At 35.9% G+C, this 21,849-nt stretch overlaps 1 protein-coding gene across 1 annotated transcript in view; it reads right to left on the reverse strand.

Annotated features, from left to right (window-relative positions):
* Positions 1 to 3,538: 3,538 nt before the first annotated feature.
* LOC122794873 (vomeronasal type-2 receptor 26-like) overlaps positions 3,539 to 21,849 on the reverse strand; it is a 108,828-nt gene continuing 90,517 nt past the window's right edge. Inside the window, exon 4 of the mRNA XM_044063472.1 lies at positions 3,539 to 4,437. Within this exon, the coding sequence (XP_043919407.1) occupies positions 3,539 to 4,437 (899 nt within the window). The remainder of the gene's footprint in view (positions 4,438 to 21,849) is intronic.

A 21,849-nucleotide genomic window follows, 5' to 3' on the forward strand; every position in this document is an offset into this window, starting at 1 on the left:
AAATAAAGACCCAAACCTGTACAGAAAAAAGAAGAAGCTTTCTTGTAACATAAGTCCCAAACCGGAATGTGCCGTAAACACAATAGTCCAACCATAGGTTAATGAAATAGTCAGTTTCTGAGTTGTAATAATCCAACCAGGAAAATGTGCAGAAACACCCCCAAAATCAAAAATTGTTCTGAAGTAACCCAAATGATACAAAATGCTTTTAATGGCACCATTTTGAAGCAAAAAGTCCAAGCCAAAAGCTGAGCCACTTGTATAAACAATAAATAAATTTGTTAAACAGATGTAAAGATAATGTATGTAACGGAATGAGACTATGACCTCAAATTGCATTCCTGCCTGTTTGCAACCCAATATGTATCCCTTTCACATGTAACACTTATTCATGTATAAATTTCAACACAGCAATAATTGCTGACCATGCTATTGAGTTACACAGACCACTCTGCTAATTGAGTTGCCCTAAATAAAAGGCCAAGACCTGTACAGAAAAAGCAAACACTTTCCTGTGTCATAAGTCCCAAACTAGAATGTGCCATAAACATAATGGTCCAACCATAGATTAATGAAATAGTCCATTTCTGAGTTGTAATACTTCAACAAGAGAAGCACTCCCAAAGTCAAAAAAATTCTGAAATGAACCAAGACATCCAAAAACACTTTTAATTGTAGTTTCATTGAAATAAAAAGTCCAGACCGAAAGCTGAGCCTGATAGACTGAGTTGCAATAAAAATGAAGAGTCCTGAAGCATTTAGTCCTGAACAAACTCAGCAGTCAATGTGCGTGATATGGGCCAAATCCCCAATATAGTAGAAACCGTCTAAAAACAATTCAATTCTGAAAACACCAACTGCAGCACACAAGACTCCTGATAATCCACAGGTGTAAAAATAGAAGAATCTTCATGAAAGCACCAAATTTCCAATGAGCTGTAAAACCCCAGCACAGATGTAGATGTGCAGCATACCACAGACCAACAGCAAGGGACTCCAACCAATACAAAATGAAATAACCCTTGCAAGTACAGCAACTGCACAGCCTCAAAAAGGATAAGTCCAAGTCAAAAAAGCAAACTCTGGTATGTAAATGCTTTATTAAAGCATATATGAATAGAGCAGTAACAAAATGGTTTCGACTGAAAAAATTAAGAAGCCTTCATCAGTGCCAATGAAAAAACACATTGAAACCCATTCCCTTTTATACTACAAGGTAGAAATAAGATTAAAGCTCATTAGTTGTTCATAAATTCTCATTGACACCTGGTGGAAATAAACCACCCAGCTTAATGATCCACTTCTATTCTTTTGTATTTAATATTGAATGACATCCAACTTTATCTGCCCTGTTTCCCACTATCCTGTCTATAATAATAAATCTAAAACTTGCATTCTTGTGTACCATTTAATGTTTATACAAAGCATTACTTGTTTTTTTGGTCCTGATATCACTGCAATGTTCAGATATGCGTCATTTCAAGGGTCTCAAAGTTTGCCTAATATAAAAGGCTGAGCAGGTGCATGTCACAAGATAAATCACACAATCAGTTCCACAATTAGCATAAAACTTGATATAATAAACAATGCCTGTGTTCCTGCTGGTGAATTGTTTAGATTTCATCTTCCTATGACAATTTGTACAGTGTCTGCAAGTTCCAATATCCTTACTGCCAGTAATTGGGTCTCAGGACTAGACAGAAAGGACCTATAAAGTATAAAGATAAAAAACAGGGGAGTGATTCAGAGATTCATTTCGTAACCACCTATGTGAGAAATACTAACATGTTACTGGATAGTGTCCAAAGACATTGGAATATTCTTTTAGCAGACAAGTTATCAGAGTTTCTCAAGGACAGATGTTTTTTCTCCTTTTGAAGGGGGAGGACCCTTGGTTCACATTTCAATTATTTTAAACCTGGCTCCAAACATATTCAGGATCCCACTCAAAGAACTCTAACAGGTGTTTTCCTTTTTGGTTGCGTCCCTTGCGGAGACTGTACACATTGTCATAGGTTGAAGAAATCTGAACAATTCATCAGCAGGAACACAGGCATTGTTTATGATATCAGGTTTTATGCTAATTGTGGAACTGACTGGGTGATTTATCTTGTGACATGCACCTGCTCAGCCTTTTATATTATGCAAACTTTGAGACCCTTTAAACTAAGCATATCTGAACATTGCAGTGATATCAGGACCAAAAAAAAAAAACAAGTGATGCTTTGTATAAGCATTCAATGGTACACAAGAATGCAAGTTTTAGATTTATTATTATAGACAGGATTGTGGGAAATAGGACAAATAAAGCTGGATGGCATTCAATATTAAATACAAAAGAATAGAAGTGGATCATTAAGCTGGGTGGTTTATTTCCACTGGGTCTCAATGAGAATTTATGAACAACTAATGAGCTTTAATCCTATTTCTACCTTGTAGTAGTGGGCGGTGCAGTGGTGCAGCAGTTAATGCTGTTGCCTCACAGCAAGAGGTCCTCCAGTTCGATTCTTGGCTGGGGTGCCTTCTGTACAGAGTTTGCATGTTCTCCCTGCATTCACATGGGTTTCCTCCGGGTACTTTGGTTTCCTCCCACATTCTAAAGACATGCTTCTGGGGCATTTTCTCCCCAGGCCTCTGCTGAAAACAGGATCTGTGGAACCTAGTCGGACTTTCCCGGTCAACAAATGTGAAATAAATTTAAAAAAAAATTGTAGTATAAAAGGACAATGAATTTCAATGTGTTTTTTCATTGACACTGATGAAGGCTACTTAATTTGTTCAGCTGAAACCGTTTTTTTTTTACTGCTCTGTTCATATATGCTTTAATAAAGCATTTACATACCACAGTCTGCTTGCCTTTTGTTTTTTGACTTGGTCCTAACTTATGATTTCAAGCTTATGACCTACTAGTATTCATGAACCTTGATAAGCATTACCATTTGCACATATTTTTTCTCAGCATCAAGACTGGTTTTCAAAACGTTAAGCATGAACTTGATCAAAATGGAAGGGGCAATTCCATAACAGTGAGTGATGTTAAATAAAGTGTTTAGCATGGTTTACCAATATGTATCTATCCCATGTGCTCCCTCTCCACTTGTGTGTCCTTAGTTATGAGAGTAGGACATTGCCTTGGCTTGTAGGAAGCAAACTATACTGACAGTTTAGGGAATCTCTTAGGGTAGATTATCTTGTGATTCATATAATTTTTCTTGTAAGAAATCTGCATAACTTTTCTCGTTGTTTTAAGTAATTTTCTATAAAGACTGCAGGAAACAACATCTGTCTTTACCTAGTTTTATTAATGTTTCTACTATCGAATGATATTTTTGCTGCAATTATATTTCAATCCATATATCTGTAAACAGTTCTGTCCCCCTTATTTATTTATTTATTTTATTTTGCAATTCTTCTAGTATGTGCCTTCTGCCTCCAGTAATCACAAGGTTGCCAAAGACAAATAAAAATATTAATTTAGTGCAACTTTATATTAAAATATGTAACAATGTAATGATTTCTATATTCTTATGCATTCTTACTAAACTGTTCCTATTAAATGTTTCCTTGTATTTTTCTGAGGTTGAAGTAAAATAATATAGCATTTGGGTAAAAATATACAGCTGAGTAATCCAGCACTTGAGGCTAAGATTGCAAATACCTCAACTGCAACCATGTACTTGCCCTGTGTGCTCAGGTATGCAGGTATAAATGATAGCCACACACTAACAAACACTAGCATGCTAAAGGTAATAAATTTGGCTTCATTGAATGTATCAGGTAAATTTCTTGCCAAGAAAGCAACAACAAAACAGACAACAGCTAAACCCCCTAGATATCCCAGCATACAACAGAAGAATGCTACTTTGTGTTCATTGCACTGAATTATTATTTTCCCATTTGCATATTTTGTATTATATTCCACGAAAGGAGGGTAGCTTACCATCCAAGCAACACATATAATAACTTGCCCAATGAAACAAAAACAGACTACTAACTTAGGTACAGTTGGTCCCAACAGTCTTTGCAATTTGCTGTCAGGCCTTGCTGCCTTGAAAGCAATGACTACAATTGCAGTTTTTGCCAAAACTAAAGAGACACTAAAGGAAAATATTATACCAAATATGGTTTGCCGAAGCAGACATGTTGCTGAAGATGGATTTCCAATAAATATTAAGGAGCATAGAAAGCACAACATAAGTCCCAAAAGAAGAAGGTAGCTGAGTTCTCTGTTGTTGGCCCTTACTATTGGAGTGTCTCGGTATTTAATGAAAATCCCCAAGACAGAAGCATTGAAGAAAGTCATAAAAAGAGCAATGATGGTAAGAGTTGTACCCAAGAACTCTCCATAAGATAAGAACTCAGTCGCTTTGGGAATGCAGGTATCACGTCGTTCATTAGGCCACTGATCTTCTGGACACTTCCAACAGTCCAAAGCATCTATTGCAAACATTAAAGAATGATTAGTGCAATTTAATATGAACAATATATTCATTAAATTATTTACAGAATTCCTGTATGCGTTATGAACTACATATTCCAGTTTCTGAGTTGGCAGCATCAATGCCCAAACTGGAAACATTTTGAAAGTTTTGCTTAACTACTGTGTTCAGTATGATTATCTAGAAAACATAAAAAAGGTTTACTTGGACTGACCACAAAATGTATGCAATGAACTTTTGCCAAATGTTTTGGAACAAGTCAACAATATAAAAATAAAACTGTCCTGTGCCTTTAATTGTGTATTAGAACTAAGACAGTAACCATCATACAAAAGTAAACCTAAAGCCTACTTTCTTATATGTCCTCATATTGTATTCCTAATAATAAGAGAAATACAAATAAGTAGTTAGAGTTTGCTTGACTCATGAAGTTTTCACCAAATGTCATTTCATAAAACAAAACTGACTGAAATGGAATTTAATAAAAACTAAAACATTCAAACCTAAACTATTTTACTTTGAAAGCAAAGCCCCACCTGCCACTATGCAGCAGAGCCTATCTTCTCCACCATTTAATTATAATTGAGTCCAGAGTCACAACATCTCAGAAAAATGTGCAGCCTTTCTGATAGCAGAAATGCTATTTAATGCTTGTTCCTAATTTTGTTCAAGAAAGGAACAGTGTGAAGAACTCACTGAACAAATGCGTAACTGCTCATATATCTATCTCATAGGTATGCACCCTGCAGTTATTTCACTATTTAAAGGAGATAGAGCAAATCCCAAAGCACCTCATTGTTTTTTCAGACAAATGCTTGAGCAAAACTCTGAAAAGCAACATTTTCAGCAACATAAGCAACACCCTTCTCCTAATCCTAGATTTTTTCCAATTCTCTGTTACATTCCTGCTATGTTTCATAGGAGTGGCTGAAGTTTGAGAACTGTCCTGAAAATTATAACACACTGAAAACTTTAGTCACAACCGCTGGTGCACATTGAATTAGGGCTGGTGTGTAGCATACCCTGCATAATGTAGCTGTTATAGGTCCATAAAAATGTTTACACAATGCAGCAAGTTCGGGTGAGGAGTCTTGCCCCAGTGCCTAAGCATCTCCACACACACTGAATTATTATTTTCCTATTTGCATATTTTTTACGATGGTCCACAAAAGGAGGATAGCTTAACATCCAAGAAATGCATATAATAACTTGCCTTATAAAACAAAAATAGACTGCTAACTTAGGTTATTTTGGTTCCAACAGCCTTTGCAATTTGCTGTCAGATCATATGGAAAACTAGCCTATACTGCATGTATGCAATTCAGTGTGCCAGCATTATTGGGTGCTGATTGGTCCAAATGGGCAACCTGTGGGCCAGTAACTCCATATTGCACAGTGTGGATCCCCTTTCACAATTATTATGTTGCATACTAGTGTCAGGAAAAACAAAACAAAAACCCAACACCTCAGTTGCAGGGTTCCCTATGGTGCAGGCAAGTCTACAACTAGACAAACACTTGTCCTACTCCAACATAGTAATGCTGGTAAGCTTCCATAGTGGGAACTTACACAGTGTTAAATCTCCTTATCACCATATGACAGTAGTACGACTAACTTCACTATCATGCTTTATTTCTTTATGGCTCACATTCATGCATGACTGTACAGCACATTTTAGCACATCTCCTTTTGTACATAGAAGTTGTCTCTCATACTGTGCTGCTCTGTCATGGAGTTTATAACAAATATAACACAGTTGTACTGAGGGATGCAGCTAGACAGGGTACAAGAGTGTATAATATAACATTGTGTGCCATGTACATGTATGTGCAACTTATCAACAAAAATAAACTTTGGTTCATTACCATAATGGACGTGAGCCATATCTATGAACTGTGATTTAGAATGGTGATATGCTAGACTTAGTGTACAGGAGGCTTATATATTTCAGTGCACTCTGTCTATGATAACAGGGCCATCTTCATTAGCAGACCCCCCACACACACAAAAAAGCATCAAAAAAGTGTATTGACAGACTTAGTTTTAATTTTAGTTTATTTGTTCCAGCATGAGTGCAGCTACAAATGGCAAAAAATATATATAGATAGATTTAAGTGTAGCCAGTTCTTTGTGAGATTGGAGAAACCTAGAGAAAACAGACAGACATGGAAAGACCACTAAAACTCCACAATAATAGTATCCAGAGATTAGGAATACACCCTAGGCATAGGGAACTATGAGTCAGAAAACTTTACCACCGGGCTATATCATTGTCAAGGCAGTCAGAAAGCCATTTGCCATCTCGGTATGGTATATCTACAAATGACTGAGACCAAGGGCTCAAGTGGCAAGTACCAATCACAAGATGACAAAGAACAGATCACTACTCTCTGTTTTCTATAGGAAACCACTGCCGGAATGATATCTGAGTGTGTGTCAGTAGTGATTCCTTTATTGTGGCTGACTTTATCCTTCTTTCTGTTTGTGTGACCATGGAGTTGGAACATATATATATATATATATATATATATATATATATATATATATATATATATATATATATTTGGGGGATGATGATTTAACTACACTCTCCTAGCAGCATCTAAATTCAAGCATAAGACCACCAAAGGAAAATATTTCACCAGCAAATCCAGTACAGTATCTGACTTTGCTTGGTTAAATATAACATTGTGACTCCATGAGAGACACTCTTATTAAAGCATCTTCAGTGAATGTCTTTAATTCCTCCTGACAACAGTAAATTCCTCCTGGAGCTATGGACATTTTTGAGCTCTGATGATGACCAAGTAGAATTGCTTGAATCCTTGCCTTGAGACATAGATTTTGATTTAGTGTTGCCATGAGACACAGATTTTTGTTTTAGTGTTACTCTGACTCTTTCCATTCTCTTAGTATTGACAGGTTGCTGACCATGTTATGATAATCCTATTACTATTGCCTGTGTTCTTTCTTCATAAATTCTGATGCATGGAATCGCATCTCTGGAACTAGCAGTGAAAAAAATCATTTGGGCTTTGTTCTACACTGCACTTGATCTTAGCCAAAAGCCCAGGAACCTTTGTTTTCAGCCCATCAGTAAGTGTGCAGGAGATAATCCAACAACGTGCAGTAGGGTATTTCTGTAGTCCAACAATTCTAAATGAATGTCCATCAGGTATAATGTATCACATTCTTTAGTCTGTGCCTTATCATCTGGCTCATACATTAGGCTTGCTGATTGTATTGTAGGTACTAAAAACAATATAATGCGATGAAATTGCCATGTTCTTGAAAAATTGGGAACAATAATTGCAGACCATTGATATCACCTGTTCTGATATTCATTTTCTTGAAAACACTGTTTAAGGATATTAATGTATTAATGTCTCTGAGCTGATCAATTTATTAGTATTTAAATAATAGTCAATATACAGCAGGACATTGTATTTACCATGTGTTATTTTATTTTATTTTGCTTTTGTTTACTGGGTTTAGTAAAAAAAAAACTCTTTGCAGTGGAGGCCCAGGGAGAAAAGCTCCAGAATATTACCAACATTTTTAAACATACATTTAGTAATTTGTATGAACAGACAGTAAATGATACACATTCACAATTGCACATAAATTTGATGATTAGATTACCTTCATATGAAAGAAGATGCTGTTATTACAGTTTAAAAGATACTTATGATTACTAGATGTTGAACATTGAGCATTCGAAGAGGTGTATTAATGGGTTTGTCAGAAAAATAATAGATCATATAATTATTACTTAGAAATTCAAAAAATATGAGGTGAAGAAAGAAACAGTTCAGAAAATGTTGATATTGTAGTTAAGAGGTGTGGTGTAGTTTCAGACACATCCTTAGGTTCAGAGACAGTTATACATAAGGATATAATAAGCTTTAGATTAAACATTAGAGGAGGTGGAGATCAGCACTATCTCAACATAATGAATATAGCTGGGAGGTGCTATTAAAATTATTCAGACATAGGTGTAGACTGGTTATGGGGATAGTTAATCAGGAAGAGAAACAGATTAGCAAGGAGGAAGTACAGATAGCTATGAAGAGGATGAAGAATGGAAAGGCTGTTGGTCCAGATGACATGCCAGTGGAAGCATGGAGGTGCTTAGGAGAAATGTCAGTGGAGTTTTTAACCAGATTGTTTAATGAAATCTTGGAAAGTTAGTGGATGCCTGAGGAGTGGAGAAAAAGTGTTTTGGTACCTATTTTTGCAAATAAGGGGTGATGTACAGAGCTATAGTAACTACAGAAGGATAAAAATGATCTGTCACAGCTTGAAGTTATGGGAAAGAGTGGTAGAAGCTAGGTTAAGAAGGGAGGTGATGATTAGTGATCGGCAGTATGGTTTCATGCTGGAAAAGAGCACTACAGATGCAATGTTTGCTCTGAGAGTGTTTATGAAGAAATATAGAGAAGGTCAGAAGGAGTTGCATTGTGTTTTTGTGGACTTGTGGAAGCATATGATAGGGTGCCTAGAGAGGAGTTGAGGTATTGTATGAGGAAGTCAGGAGTGGCAGAGAAGTATGTAAGAGGGGTACAGGATATGTACAAGGGTAGTAGGACAGTGGTGAAGTCTGCAGTGGGAGTGACAGATGTGTTTAAGGTGGAGGTGGGATTACATCAAGGATCAGCTTTGAGGCCTTTCTTATTTGAAATGGTGATGGACAGGTTGATAGACGAGATCAGACAGGAGACTCCATGGAGTATGATGTTTTCAGATGACATTGTGATCTGTAGTGAGAGTAGGGACCAGGTTGAGGAGACCCTGGAGAGGTAGAGATATGCTCTAGAGAGGAGAGGAGTGAAGGTCAGCAGGACTAAGACAGAATGTGTGTGTGTGAATGAGAGGGAGGATAGAGGAATTGTGAGGATGCAGGTAGTAGAGTTGGTGAATGTGGATGAGTTTAAGTACTTGGGATCAACAGTTCAGAGTAATGGTGAGTGTGGAAGAGAGGTGAAGAAGAGAGTACAGGCAGGGTGGAATGGGTGGAGAAGAGTGTCAGGAGTGATTTGTGACAGACGGGTACCAGTAAGAGTGAAAGGGAAGGTCTACAAGAGGGTAGTGAGACCAGCTATGTTGTATGTGAAAAATTAATTTTAAGGTGCTAAAGCACTGTGCTGTTACTCAGATGCTTACTTTGATGGATTTGAAGTCTTCTTAAGACACTCAGTCTTGCTGGCTGGATTCTGCTGAAATCAAAGTCTGGTTATAGTTGCATTCACAGTCTGTTGCATACAGAAACTTGCAGAATATAAACTGATGAGAGAATATACTTTGCAGCACCTGTCTTTAAGAGCAGTAACCAATAACGTTTATAATAAACCACACATATTTCTGTTACAGCTTCAGAAAATGCTCTACTTTACTTCTCATATAGTACAGATGATGTGAGAGATATAACATTTACCTCAGGACAAAATGTGTCCCTACCAGTACCCCCAACATAACTGGATTTAATACAGACTTTATATATTTTTTTAGTTAAACACAAACCCTCTTGGTTTTGGAAAGATACTGCCTTGATGACGCAAATGCTGACACATCTGTTCTTGTGCAAATGCTGATAAGTAAACTGTCTTCAAGGAAATGCCTTGTGGATTAGAAAAGCACTTTTTAAACTTTCTTAGAAAAACATGTCCTGTTGTCAGTTCTTTAAAGAAAGCAAATGACATTCTTGTCATGTCTGTAAGAAGTCAGCTTTCTTGATGTGTGTGTACTACACTCATAAGCAAGTTCCTTATTTTTTTAAGCCACAGGCATTTAGTATGGATGCTAATCACATATTAATAAACTCTATTTCTACATTTAAGCAATCTTTATCTTATTCCTTATTTATGTTGCATATTTGTAGCAAAGTTATATTCAACCTTAATATCTTGTTGAGCATAATCTTACAATTCCCTCTTTTTATTTTTTAACATACTTAAAACACTTTATATTGATATGTATTTTGATCACATTATATTAAGAAACAAAATCTTTAGTCTTCTTTTGATACACAAGTCAAAATGCAATTGCACATAGTTAATACAATTATATCAAGTATTACTACTAAAACTGAAACTCCCAGATATGCTCGATTACTGATCCTACAGACATTGCCAACATACTGGCTGACAGGTTCAGTGCAAATATCTATATTGCAGCCCCCAAACATCTCCAACGCCCAAGTGACTGCTCTCCAAAGCAAAACACAGCATCCACTGGATGGGTCCCCTGGGTGTGCTCCCATGAACTCAACGAATCCAGCGAGAATTAAACCCACAGCTAGGACAGCTGTTTAATCATAGTCTTACCTCTGGATGGTCCCGTGCCTCCTTGACAAGCCTTATCTGCAAAGCCATGGAGAGGATCATAATGGACCTCATAAATAAAGACATAGGGAATTTGCAGACTTTGGATCCATCCCAGTTTGGCTTAAACTTGGTTGACTTCAGTCACCAAAGCCATTGATGAGGAAAGGCAGTCCATACAGCCTACCTCGATCTGGCGAAGGCCTTGATACAATACCCCACTCGGGTATCATTGAAAAAACTCATCATTTAATGTTAACCCTTACATCACAAAAGATGGTTTGCAAACTGGCTGGTGGAACCCCACAGGGGTCAGAGTTGCTGCGCCATGTCAGACTCAAAGCCTGTCACAAGTGGTGTACCACAGGGCTCAGTCCTGGGCCCACTCTTGTTTGGCATCTTTTTTTCCGTACAAGCAAAAAACACAGGAGGTTTATAGCTGACAAAGTTTGCAGATGACTGCAACCATAGTAGAAAACACATCTGACACAGATATCCTTCAGAAGGGTCTCACAGAAGCGGATAACTGGTGCAGAGCCATGGCCTAAAGTTAAATGCCAAAAATGCATAGTCATAAAAACAAGGTTACCCCTAGCTACCAAATAGGTGGCAATCCACTGGTTATCAGGGACCTGGGGACCCAGGTTGATAGTAGTCTGTCATTCGACACCCATGTAGCTAAAGTAGTTAGAAGACCTTCTACACTGCCCACCTTATCATGAAGGATTCTCATCTAGATCAAGGGAGGTCATAGTCTCCCTATACTCATCACTCATCAGACCAATGATTGAGTACAATGCCCCATTACTTGCAGCAGCTGGAGAGGCCACAAAAGTTCCTCACCAAAAGGATAAAGGGTCTCAAACATCTGTCCTATGCTGCCCGACTGAAAGAACTCCAGCTATTCAGTCAAGCCACCGCTTGCTCAGAGGGTGACCTTTGCTAACATACAAGGCCATGTCAAACCCAGATTTGATGAATATGCTTCACCTCAAAAAATCTAGATCTCAGAGCCACAAGGCGGGAGACTTAAACCTCGCTATTAATAATAGGGGATGTGCTGGAGGGACTTGTTCAAGAGAAATCTTGACCAATGGATGGGAGATCGCAGATATACCCAGGGATTACCTCAGTGTCACTCAGAGGAAAATAATGGGTATAGTTCCCCATACTAAAGGCAAAACTATGGGCTAGGCTTGTAAATGCCCTCAGGCAGATAGCCTAGTATGAACCTATGAACCTATGAACCTATGAATGTATTTAACAAATTTTTCTTTTACAGAACATTTTATGAAAATATTTCATCAGTTATGAGCTGTGTTTGCTTTAGTTTTCACTTGATTAATTTATTATTTTGCAATCACATAATTTAATTTATGACTTAGTACTCTTTTATTAACTATTTGCACCTGTTGAATTAAATCTTTACTTTTATTGATTATTTTATATCAAAAGATTAGAGACAGACTAATATCTATAAGAGGCAAACACTATGTGCTACTCCAAGCATTTATACACTGCTGAAAATATACAGTTTCAATGTCATTTTAACCATAACATTGTGGTCATGTCTCTGAACTGCCCATTAACATCTTGGTTGACATTGAAGTGGACATAAAGTACTGAACTGGGCTTAGATAATAAATATTTGAATGCAATTATTTCAGTATATTTAATACCTGAGGATTTAAAAAAAAAACATGATGTATATACTAAAGAATGTTGTGTACATAATAGCCCATTAGATGTATGAATACAATATTTTAATATAATTTTCCTTTAACTGGGGTATCCAATACTAGTACAGATAAAATGATGGTCTAAAAACCAGTGATAAGACTCCAACTAAAAATCAGTGATAATATTACAACTTGACAAATTACTTTTGAACTTATTACAATGTATCCTGTGCAGTATGTATTTACACAGACTGTTTGCTATTCATGCATTTCAATCTAGAAGCTATCCTGGACCCACTTTTTTAAAAAACATGTTTTTTCACACATATTCATTACTAGACATTAATTTTGTCTGTACTGGATTATTTTGTATTTGTACATAGTCCAATCTACAAATTTAGTAACATTAACATCAAGCAAAATTTTGGAAAATTCTTATGTTTCTTTAGAAGCATCTGTTGTAATTGCCACCAGAGGCAACTATGCTTTTTGCATACCAACATTGTCTTGCCAAAAACATATTAAAAATAGTGACTATTCTTGCTCAATTTTTACATATCTTTACTCTCTCTTGTATAGCTTTAATAAAGCAATTTTAAGTCATCTCTTGTATAGCTTTACAGTTTAACAGGTTGTAAATACAATGTAATATTAAACAATACAATAATAACTAGAATGATAGCTATTAGCAACTTGTAAAATATCTTATCCTGTCAGGTTTAGTCTGTTTACCAATATTTGTTATGCACTAATACCTGGTTTTTCCTCCCCCCTGAAAGAGTATTATCAAAAAGGAATGAGATATTATTTCTTGTAGCTTTATTTTATACCCTTTTGCAACACATACTGTTCACACAGTCAGTGTAAAACTGATAAAGTACCCCTCCCCCTGTAGTACTGCAGTATTGTTTATTTGTTTTATAATAAATGTCAGCCCAACAATTTGGTTATACATTTGCTTTATTAGGTTATTAAACTATAGACCTTTGTCTGATTTGATCATTGTTGGCTGTTTTCTTTTCTGTTGTTTGCTGTCTACTTCTACTAGTAGTAGTTATGTGTACCTTCCTAATTGATTTGAACTGTATGTATACTATAACCCATCTGTTGGCTATACTTGATGTAACTTTTTTATTTATATCAGTGACATATATGCACAATTGTGGTGTTTTATTATAATTACCAAATAGTGTTGCATGTGAACATTTTTAATAAGTTTTTAGAAAAACTCAAGCCACTTGTTTGGCAGTCTTGTTTCTTATCTTATCTTTTCAACAATTCCTGTAACTGTTCATCCAGTCTAGGAAGGTCTGAGTTCACATTTCAGTTAACCCTTTTAGCATTTTTCCTTTAATCATCTGTTAGTAAAATGCAGTTATAAAACACTTAGCATTATATTTGTTATTTGCATAACTATGCAAACTAAACATTATTTTACAATTAGCTTACATTTTTTTTAACTTTTGATTTCAGTATTTTTTTCTTTATTTAACTGCTCTGTCATTCATTTTACAAAGACTGTTTGACTAACACCATCTGTGATTTTATTTATTTTTTTAAATTCAGAACTTTAACTGTTTGGTGTGGTGTTACTGTACAATTAAAAAAAATGTAAAAAATAAATATATATTAGCTTAACTAACACGTTTATATTTACATTATTTATATTTGCTGTTGCCTGCCTGTTATTCTTGTGCATTGTATAAAAAGAAAATACATGCATGTCAGTCTTGTGATTCTAAATCTTTATACAAGAATGTCAGTGTTGTGACTTTAAATCTTTACTCTTATTAACTATTTTTATTTAATTTGTATACACTAGAACTGTTTTGTTTACCTTTTGACTATGCTATGAGAATGGCAGTCATATGCTCTACTTTACTGTAGTACTGATAAATATCTTGCTTTAATTGAATGGAAGTTTTAAACATTTGAGAATGATTTGTATTTTACCATCCTACCATGTATGCTTAACCATTTTCAAAACACAAACATATTATAAAATATATATCTTTTGTACTGATCAGCTGTAGTTTCCTACTCTTTCCCAATGTATGTAGGAAGTCAGTCTCTGTCAGTTCAGCTAATCTATTTTTTCTCATCTTGTAACTGCTGTTTAAGAGTCTCCTCATGGTCTGCCTGATATGTCTCATGAACTTGTTCTGCTGAATCTGAAACTCCTATGCACTTTTGAAAAAATGTTTTTATAATTTGTCTAAGCTTCCCGAACTCATTGTGTCTGTCTCTTAGAAGTTTATTACATTCTTTTGTAACAAAATGTACTAGAGGTCTTGTCAGTAACTGATTTGACTCACATGTTGTGACAGAACATAACTGTTTAACATCTGAATCACACAATAAACGTGTCATACTCCACATGGTTTTCTTTGAGATACCAGTCAACTATTGTAATACATTTGCATAATGCCTTACTATCAACCTGCCCTACTAAGGTTTTACATTTACTAATGTGTTGTGTATACCAACATTGCAATTTACTAAAGCTTGGTTTACATTTGCTTGAATTATGTATGAAAATATCCATACTGTCTAATAACATCCAAACTGTCTAATAATATACAAAATGTCTAAAAGCATCCATACTAAAAAATGTGATGCAGAAAAAAGTCTTACCAGTTCGCAAGAAAACAAGTGATCAGGCAGTTGTTGCAAATGGTTGAAACTTTTTCAAAGTCACTTGAGAAGCTGGTGAAGCCCAAAAGGCAGTGGACTGCTATGCAAGTAGATGTCCACCTTTTCTTGGAGAATTTATGACACTGCAACTGTCCTGGACTTCAGGGTCAATCAGATGTCTGAAAAAACTGTACTGCTGCAAGCTGCATAAACTGGAGTATGTCTGTTTAAGAGTCAGACATATGTACAAATGTTAGTTACTGCAATTTGACTGAAGTAACCCTCTGCAGGGGTTACCACTCCCTCTTATGCAGGCTAACACGCCATTGAAACATTAATTTTAATTGTGCCACAGCACTGTGCTGTTACTCTGATGCTTACTGTGATGTATTTGAAGTCTTCTTAAGACACTCATTCTTGCTGGCTGGATTCTGATGAAATCAAAGTCTGGTTATAGTTGCATTCACAGTTGTTGCATACAGAAACTTGCAGAATATACACTGATGAGAGAATATACTTTGCAGCACCTGTCTTTAAGAGCTGTAACCAATAACTTTTATAAAAAATCACATGTACTTCTGTTACAGCTTCAGAAAATGCTCTAGTTTACTTCTCATATAGTACAGATGATGTGAGAGATATAACATTTACCTCAGGATAAAATGTGTCGCTACCAGTACCCCCAACATAACTGGATTTAATACAGACTTTATATATTTTTTTAGTTAAACACACACCCTCTTGGTTTTGGAAAGATACTGCCTTGATGACGCAAATGCTGACACATCTGTTCTTGTGCAAATGCTGATAAGTAAACTGTCTTCAAGGAAATGCCTTGTGGATTAGAAAAGCACATTTTTAAACTTTCTTAGAAAAACATGTCCTGTTGTCAGTTCTTTAAAGAAAGCAAATTACATTCTTGTCATGTCTGTAAGAAGTCAGCTTTCTTGATGTGTGTGTACTACACTCATAAGCAAGTTCCTTATTTTTTTAAGCCACAGTCATTTAGTATGGATGCTAATCACATATTAATAAACTCTATTTCTACATTTAAGCAAGCTTTATCTTATTCCTTATTTATGTTGCATATTTGTAGCAAAGTTACATTCAACCTTAATATCTTGTTGAGCATAATCTTACAGTATGGGTTGGAGACAGTGGCATTGACAAAAAGGCAGGAGTCAGAGCTGGAAATGGTAGAGTTAAAGATGTTAAGATTTGCACTGGGTGTGACAAGGATGGACAGGATTAGGAATCAGTATATTAGAGGGTCAGCTCAGGTTGGACGGTTTAGAGACAAAGTCAGAGAGGTGAGATTGCATTGGTTTGGACATGTGCTGAGGAGGGATGCTGGGTATATTGGGAAAAGTATGCTAAGTATGGCGCTGCCAGGTAAGAGGAAAAGAGGAAGGCCTAAGATAAGGTTTATGGATGTGGTCAGAGAGGACATGCAGGTGGTTGGTGTGACACAGCAATATGCACAGGACAGGAAGAAATGGAAACAGATGATCCGCTGTGGCGACCCCTAATGGACCCAGCCGAAAGAGAAGAAGAGAGGTGTAGACTGGTTATGGGGTACAGGATTCTGAAAGAAAATAAATGATTTGATGATATGGACAGCTGGAGGTAAATGTGGCATATATCTTGGAGATGTACAGGAGCAGATCCATTGATATGAAAGATGAAGTTTTATTTATTTTTAATGAGTTCACATTCTAAATGGATTTCAGGAGTAGTGAGATGTGTTACCGTAGTTTAGCTACTCTATTGGAATAAAGAGAGTCAACTGTAGTATTTGATGATTTGTTTCTATTGATTAGAGATTTTTCTGTAGAGTATTTATAAATATCAAATTTTTGTCTCTTTTCATAACATTGAGACAAGTGTCTGAATGTACAGACTTCTTGCATTGGCCGGGAATCAAGCCAGAGTCAACTGTTTGAAAGGGAATTTTGCTCACAACTATACCACCAATGCTACTAATTTGGGAAGTAGTGTTGTATTAAGTTGTTGAGGGCTAGGCAATTTCTTGGTTTGTAGAGAAATGCATGTGTTTTAGTTAGCTGGGAAAGAGCAAGATGATGTGATAGTTATAACCCATTTAATGCTCTGAAGGCTAGGCAGTGGTGTGTTCTAGTCTTATAGTTTACTGCAAATTCGGTTATTTTATTATAATATTGTTCAAGTATGGACAGCTTTCAGACCTAAAGTTTGGAGAAGATTAGGGCAGCATAGAGGAGAGATGGCAGTAAGAAAGTAGAGGCTATACTTCTTCTGGCTGTGTCAATGAGGTAGGTTTTGCATCTATATAATATAGCTAGTTTTTCATGAGTTTTTTTTTTAACTAAACATTCAGTCTCATAAGTGACAGCAGTAATTTTGTGTGATTTACTTGTTCTTTCATGGTATTGTTGGAAGAGATGATAGTGAATAGTATTGTTTTGGTAGAGAAATGTTTTGGGGTGAAGAGCAGTAATTTCGTTTTTTAGGGTTTAAAAGTAGTTTTGAATTATTTAACTGTTTCAATCAATAAGAAGGTTTATTGTGTAAGGTTGTTGAGTTTAAAGAGAGATTTTGCAGAACAGATTAGGGTCAAGTCATCAACATGTTGAATAATGGTAGCATTTTTCTGTATCCATGTATAGGTCATTGATGAATATGTTAAAAAGTATGGGGTCTAGTATAGATTTTTGTGGGACCAATAGTTACTGGCAAGAAGGTAGAAAAATATTTTTTTCAATTTCACTGTTTCTGTACTGTTTGAGAGGTAGCTATGAAACTATTGCACTGAAGAGTTGGTGAGCCCTAAGTATTTGAGTTCATGTAAGAGTTTCTGGTGGGAGACAGTATAAAAAGTTTTTGATAAGTCTACAGATATGATGAAGACTAAGCTGCTGGCATTTCTATGGGTGTTAACAGTATTAACAAAATTCTGCAAAGCAGTGGTTGTACTGTGATGAGGACGGAAACTGTGCTGGGTTGGAGATAGAACTGGTTATCTATTAGACAGTTAAGTAGCTTATTAATAAAATGTTCTAATATTTTTGATAAGGAAAATAGTATGGCAATTTGCCTATAGTTTGAAAGAGCTATATTAATTCCAGCCTTTTGCATGGGAATGACAAATTACTTTTTTCCATAACAAGAGGACTTTATTTTCAGGTATGGTTTCAATTCATCAGAATTAAAGTTTGCTGTACAGGTACCAGGCATATTGTCAGGGCAGTTCTAGTAGGCTTTAATTTTTGGAGATATATTTTGATGGCATTTGTGGGAACTGGTTGTAAGGAGAAATGTTGATGGAGGATGCTTGACTGAATATGGACTTCAAGAGCTTGATTAGTCACCTGGTTGATTAATGACTGCACTGTCTACATAAAGTGTGCATTTAATTTGTTGGTATAATTTTCTTTCTGTGTGTTTGGTGTTGGCCGTGTAGTTTGTCCTGGATTTAACAGTTTATTGACTAAGGCCCTGAATAGTTTTGAGTTTTGGATTTTTAGTGTGTGTGTTTTGATTGGTTGAGTAGTAGATTTTCTTATCTTTGGTGATAAGCTATTTTTCTAGGATTCTTAGTTTTCTCAATGCTTGTAGAGTATGAGCTATTTTATTTATTTGTCTAGCCCTCCCATGCTGTATTTCTTTGTTTCATGGGCTGTACAGAGTTGCTAAGAATAGCCATGGCTTAGAGATGGCTTTGGCTGTTTTTATTCTGATGAAGGCTAATGTGTTAGAACACTTATGAAGATTTTTTGAACTCAAAGACAGCATTGTCTATGGGGAGAATCTTTAGTGACTCCCAGAGAAGGAGATGCAGTGTATTAGTAAAAGTGTCCTCATGTAAAGTAATATGTTTTATTACTGGGCTGTAATGATGCATTTTGGGGCTGATGCTTTGGTACCTTATGGTGTAGATTGGAAAACGATCACTTAGGCTATCTGAAATAGTTCCATGGGATGATATTTTACTTGGAGTGGAAGCTAGTATCCAATCAAGTGTTGATTCATTGGTTTTGCTATATCTAGTTGGTGTGGTTATAAGTTGGGTGAAATTGTACAGATGTATATTATTGGTTGGATTTTCAGATTGTATAGTTTTCCAATCTATATTAGCATCAACAAGTATTATGGTTTCATGAGTGATTTTTGAGGAAGCCAAATAGAGGATATATTTGAATGTGTTAGCACTGTTACCTGGGGTTATGTATGCACACATTATTACATAGCAGGCATTCATTTCTGGAGGTATATATGTACACACGATTGCTATTGTCTTGTGAGTGTTTAGTTTTAGCATGTTTAGTAGGATTTCTGAGTTAGAAGCAGTTGGCAGGATGTGGGAGAAAAGGGGTTTTTCTAGTGGTTTTTTTTGTGTTTCTATGTGTGTTTGTGTGTGTGTGTGTGTGTGTGTGTGTGTGTGTGTGTGTGTGTGTGTGTGTGTGTGTGTGTGTGTGTGTGTGTGTGTAGGAAACAGTGCCACCACCAGCTTTTTTGATGGTTCTGTCAAATCTGATGACATTATAGCCTGGTGGGTCAATTTCTTCATTGTTTTGTTTCTTGTAGAATCCAGGTTTCTGTGACAATTAAGATATCTGGAGTGTGCTGTGCTATCCATGCATGCACTTCAGAGATTTTGATGTAAATACTTCATAAATTAATATGGTATGTATATGAAGGCTAGTAAGATGGGCCTGTAGGTGAGATAGTAGCAATAATGGAGAAGATGGAGATATGCTTTCTGGTGCCTGTATATACTGAGTTCACCCTGAGTTTAGGTAGATATCACCACTAAGTGTCATCATTATGTTGAAACAAACTGACTCCTACAATCATCAATGGCAGTGAGGGCATTTCATGATGAATCAGTTCTCTTTCTGATTTGGGTTTTCTATTAATGCAACAAAGTCTACAGTTTTGCACACTATATTCTATTTCCACTGTCAAACTGCTGCCCCAATCACATTTACAAATGTGACACCTGAATTTTCATCAGAAGCTGTTTTGTCAACTTTTATGGAATGATAACGTATCACTTTTGAACAAGAAATCTTGTATACAAGATTATGCACCTGTAAATGTATAGTTAGGTTTGATTAGTGGTTGAAGATGCATTTGCATTGTCTGGCCATCTTGGCATTACAGTGTCTATAAACAAATGAATTTATGTCTCATATCTTGTAGTTACTGGAAACAGCAATAAGGCAGAACACTCCACATCAAGTCAATAAAACATTTATTTGGTAAAATGCACAGTTAAAATAAGCACTTTCAGGCCATATGCCCTTCATCAGAAAGCACTTATTTTAACTGCGCATTTTACCGAATAAATGTTTTATTGACTTGACGTGGAGTGTTCTGCCTTATTACTGTTTCCAGGGACTGATATTGTTTTGGCAAGAACACCTTAGTGTAAAGAGATTTTTCTTTCTTTTTTTAATATCTTGTAGTTAGGGTCATTTCTTCCAATCTTTTAGGTATCACTGGAATCAGCCCATTACCAACAGGACTCCTTCAGATAAGTTCTGTTTAATGTCAGCAATATGCATTAGCCTATTTGCTCTCTACTACAATTAGACATCATATTTATGAACTGTTAAAACAGCCATTTCTTTCTAAAGCAGGGCATACATTGGTTGCACATCTGTTAAAGCCATCAATGCATAGTCAACTGGTCGGGTCTGCTGTGAAGGTGCTACTCCTATGTCTTTATGGCTTTCATCACTTTGAGATGCCATATACAATGTTATACTATTTAACTGTATTGGCAGCAGTTAACCAGTCTTTTTAGTAATGTAAAACTTCTTACTTTATGTTCTAAGTCCAAACTGTATATAGTTTAATGGCTTTCCTAGGGGTACAGTTACATTTGACAAATGTGCTGTAAATGTGGACAGGTATTGGACTATACCTAAGAAAAACATTAATAAGTGTTTGTTCTTTTACAGTTTGAATATTGGTAATAGTTTGAACATTATCAACATCCAGCAGTTAGAAGGCAATCCATGTATTAATAAGATGGGACACCAGTGTGATATTTTACTGTTCAGTTTCAAATATTATGACTTTGTCTTGCTAACTGGATAAATACTCTGACTACATGTTCATGTTTTGTTATACCCCAGCCCAAAATATCAACAATAATACTTAAAGAACTTTCAAGGCTTTCAGTCATATCACCTACAGCATGTTGAAAGACTTCTGGTGCTGATGAAATGCGAAATGGTATTCTCAAAAATCTTTATCTGCTCTAAATGTATTGAAGATGCCCAGCGTAGAGCTTGTTTCATCCAGTTTAATTTATGTAAATATCTGTACAATATCCAGCACTGAAATACTTGCATTAGGTATAGCAGCAGCTTGTTCTTTTACTGATGAGCAGAGTTCAGTCAATATCCATTTAAGGTCTCATGCATCTATACAAATACTAATTCAGTCTTATTCCACAATACTTGCATGCTGTTTAACCATTTTGTATAATCTGTTTAACTATAACTTTAAATAACTCAGTACATTTAACATCTTGCTTTACTTCTATAAGCACTCTGCATGGACAGTGTATTAATGGCACTACTTATTTTGACAACTTAATGGGAAACTCTGTTTTCAAGCATCATTGATTCTAAAAGAGATCAGAAAGGTACTCAAAGGTCTGAGTCTGTTCCATAATTCTACTTTTTATGTTTCTCCATCTGCCATGACACTGATATAATATGCATATTTTCTTTAAAGTCTTTTTTTTTTTGTCAGCACTGTGAAAAGCTTTCAAAAGTCTGTCTT

This window comes from Protopterus annectens, chromosome 2.part1, assembly GCF_019279795.1.
Source record: "Protopterus annectens isolate FY-2018-M chromosome 2.part1, PAN1.0, whole genome shotgun sequence".
Lineage (NCBI taxonomy): Eukaryota > Metazoa > Chordata > Ceratodontiformes > Protopteridae > Protopterus > Protopterus annectens.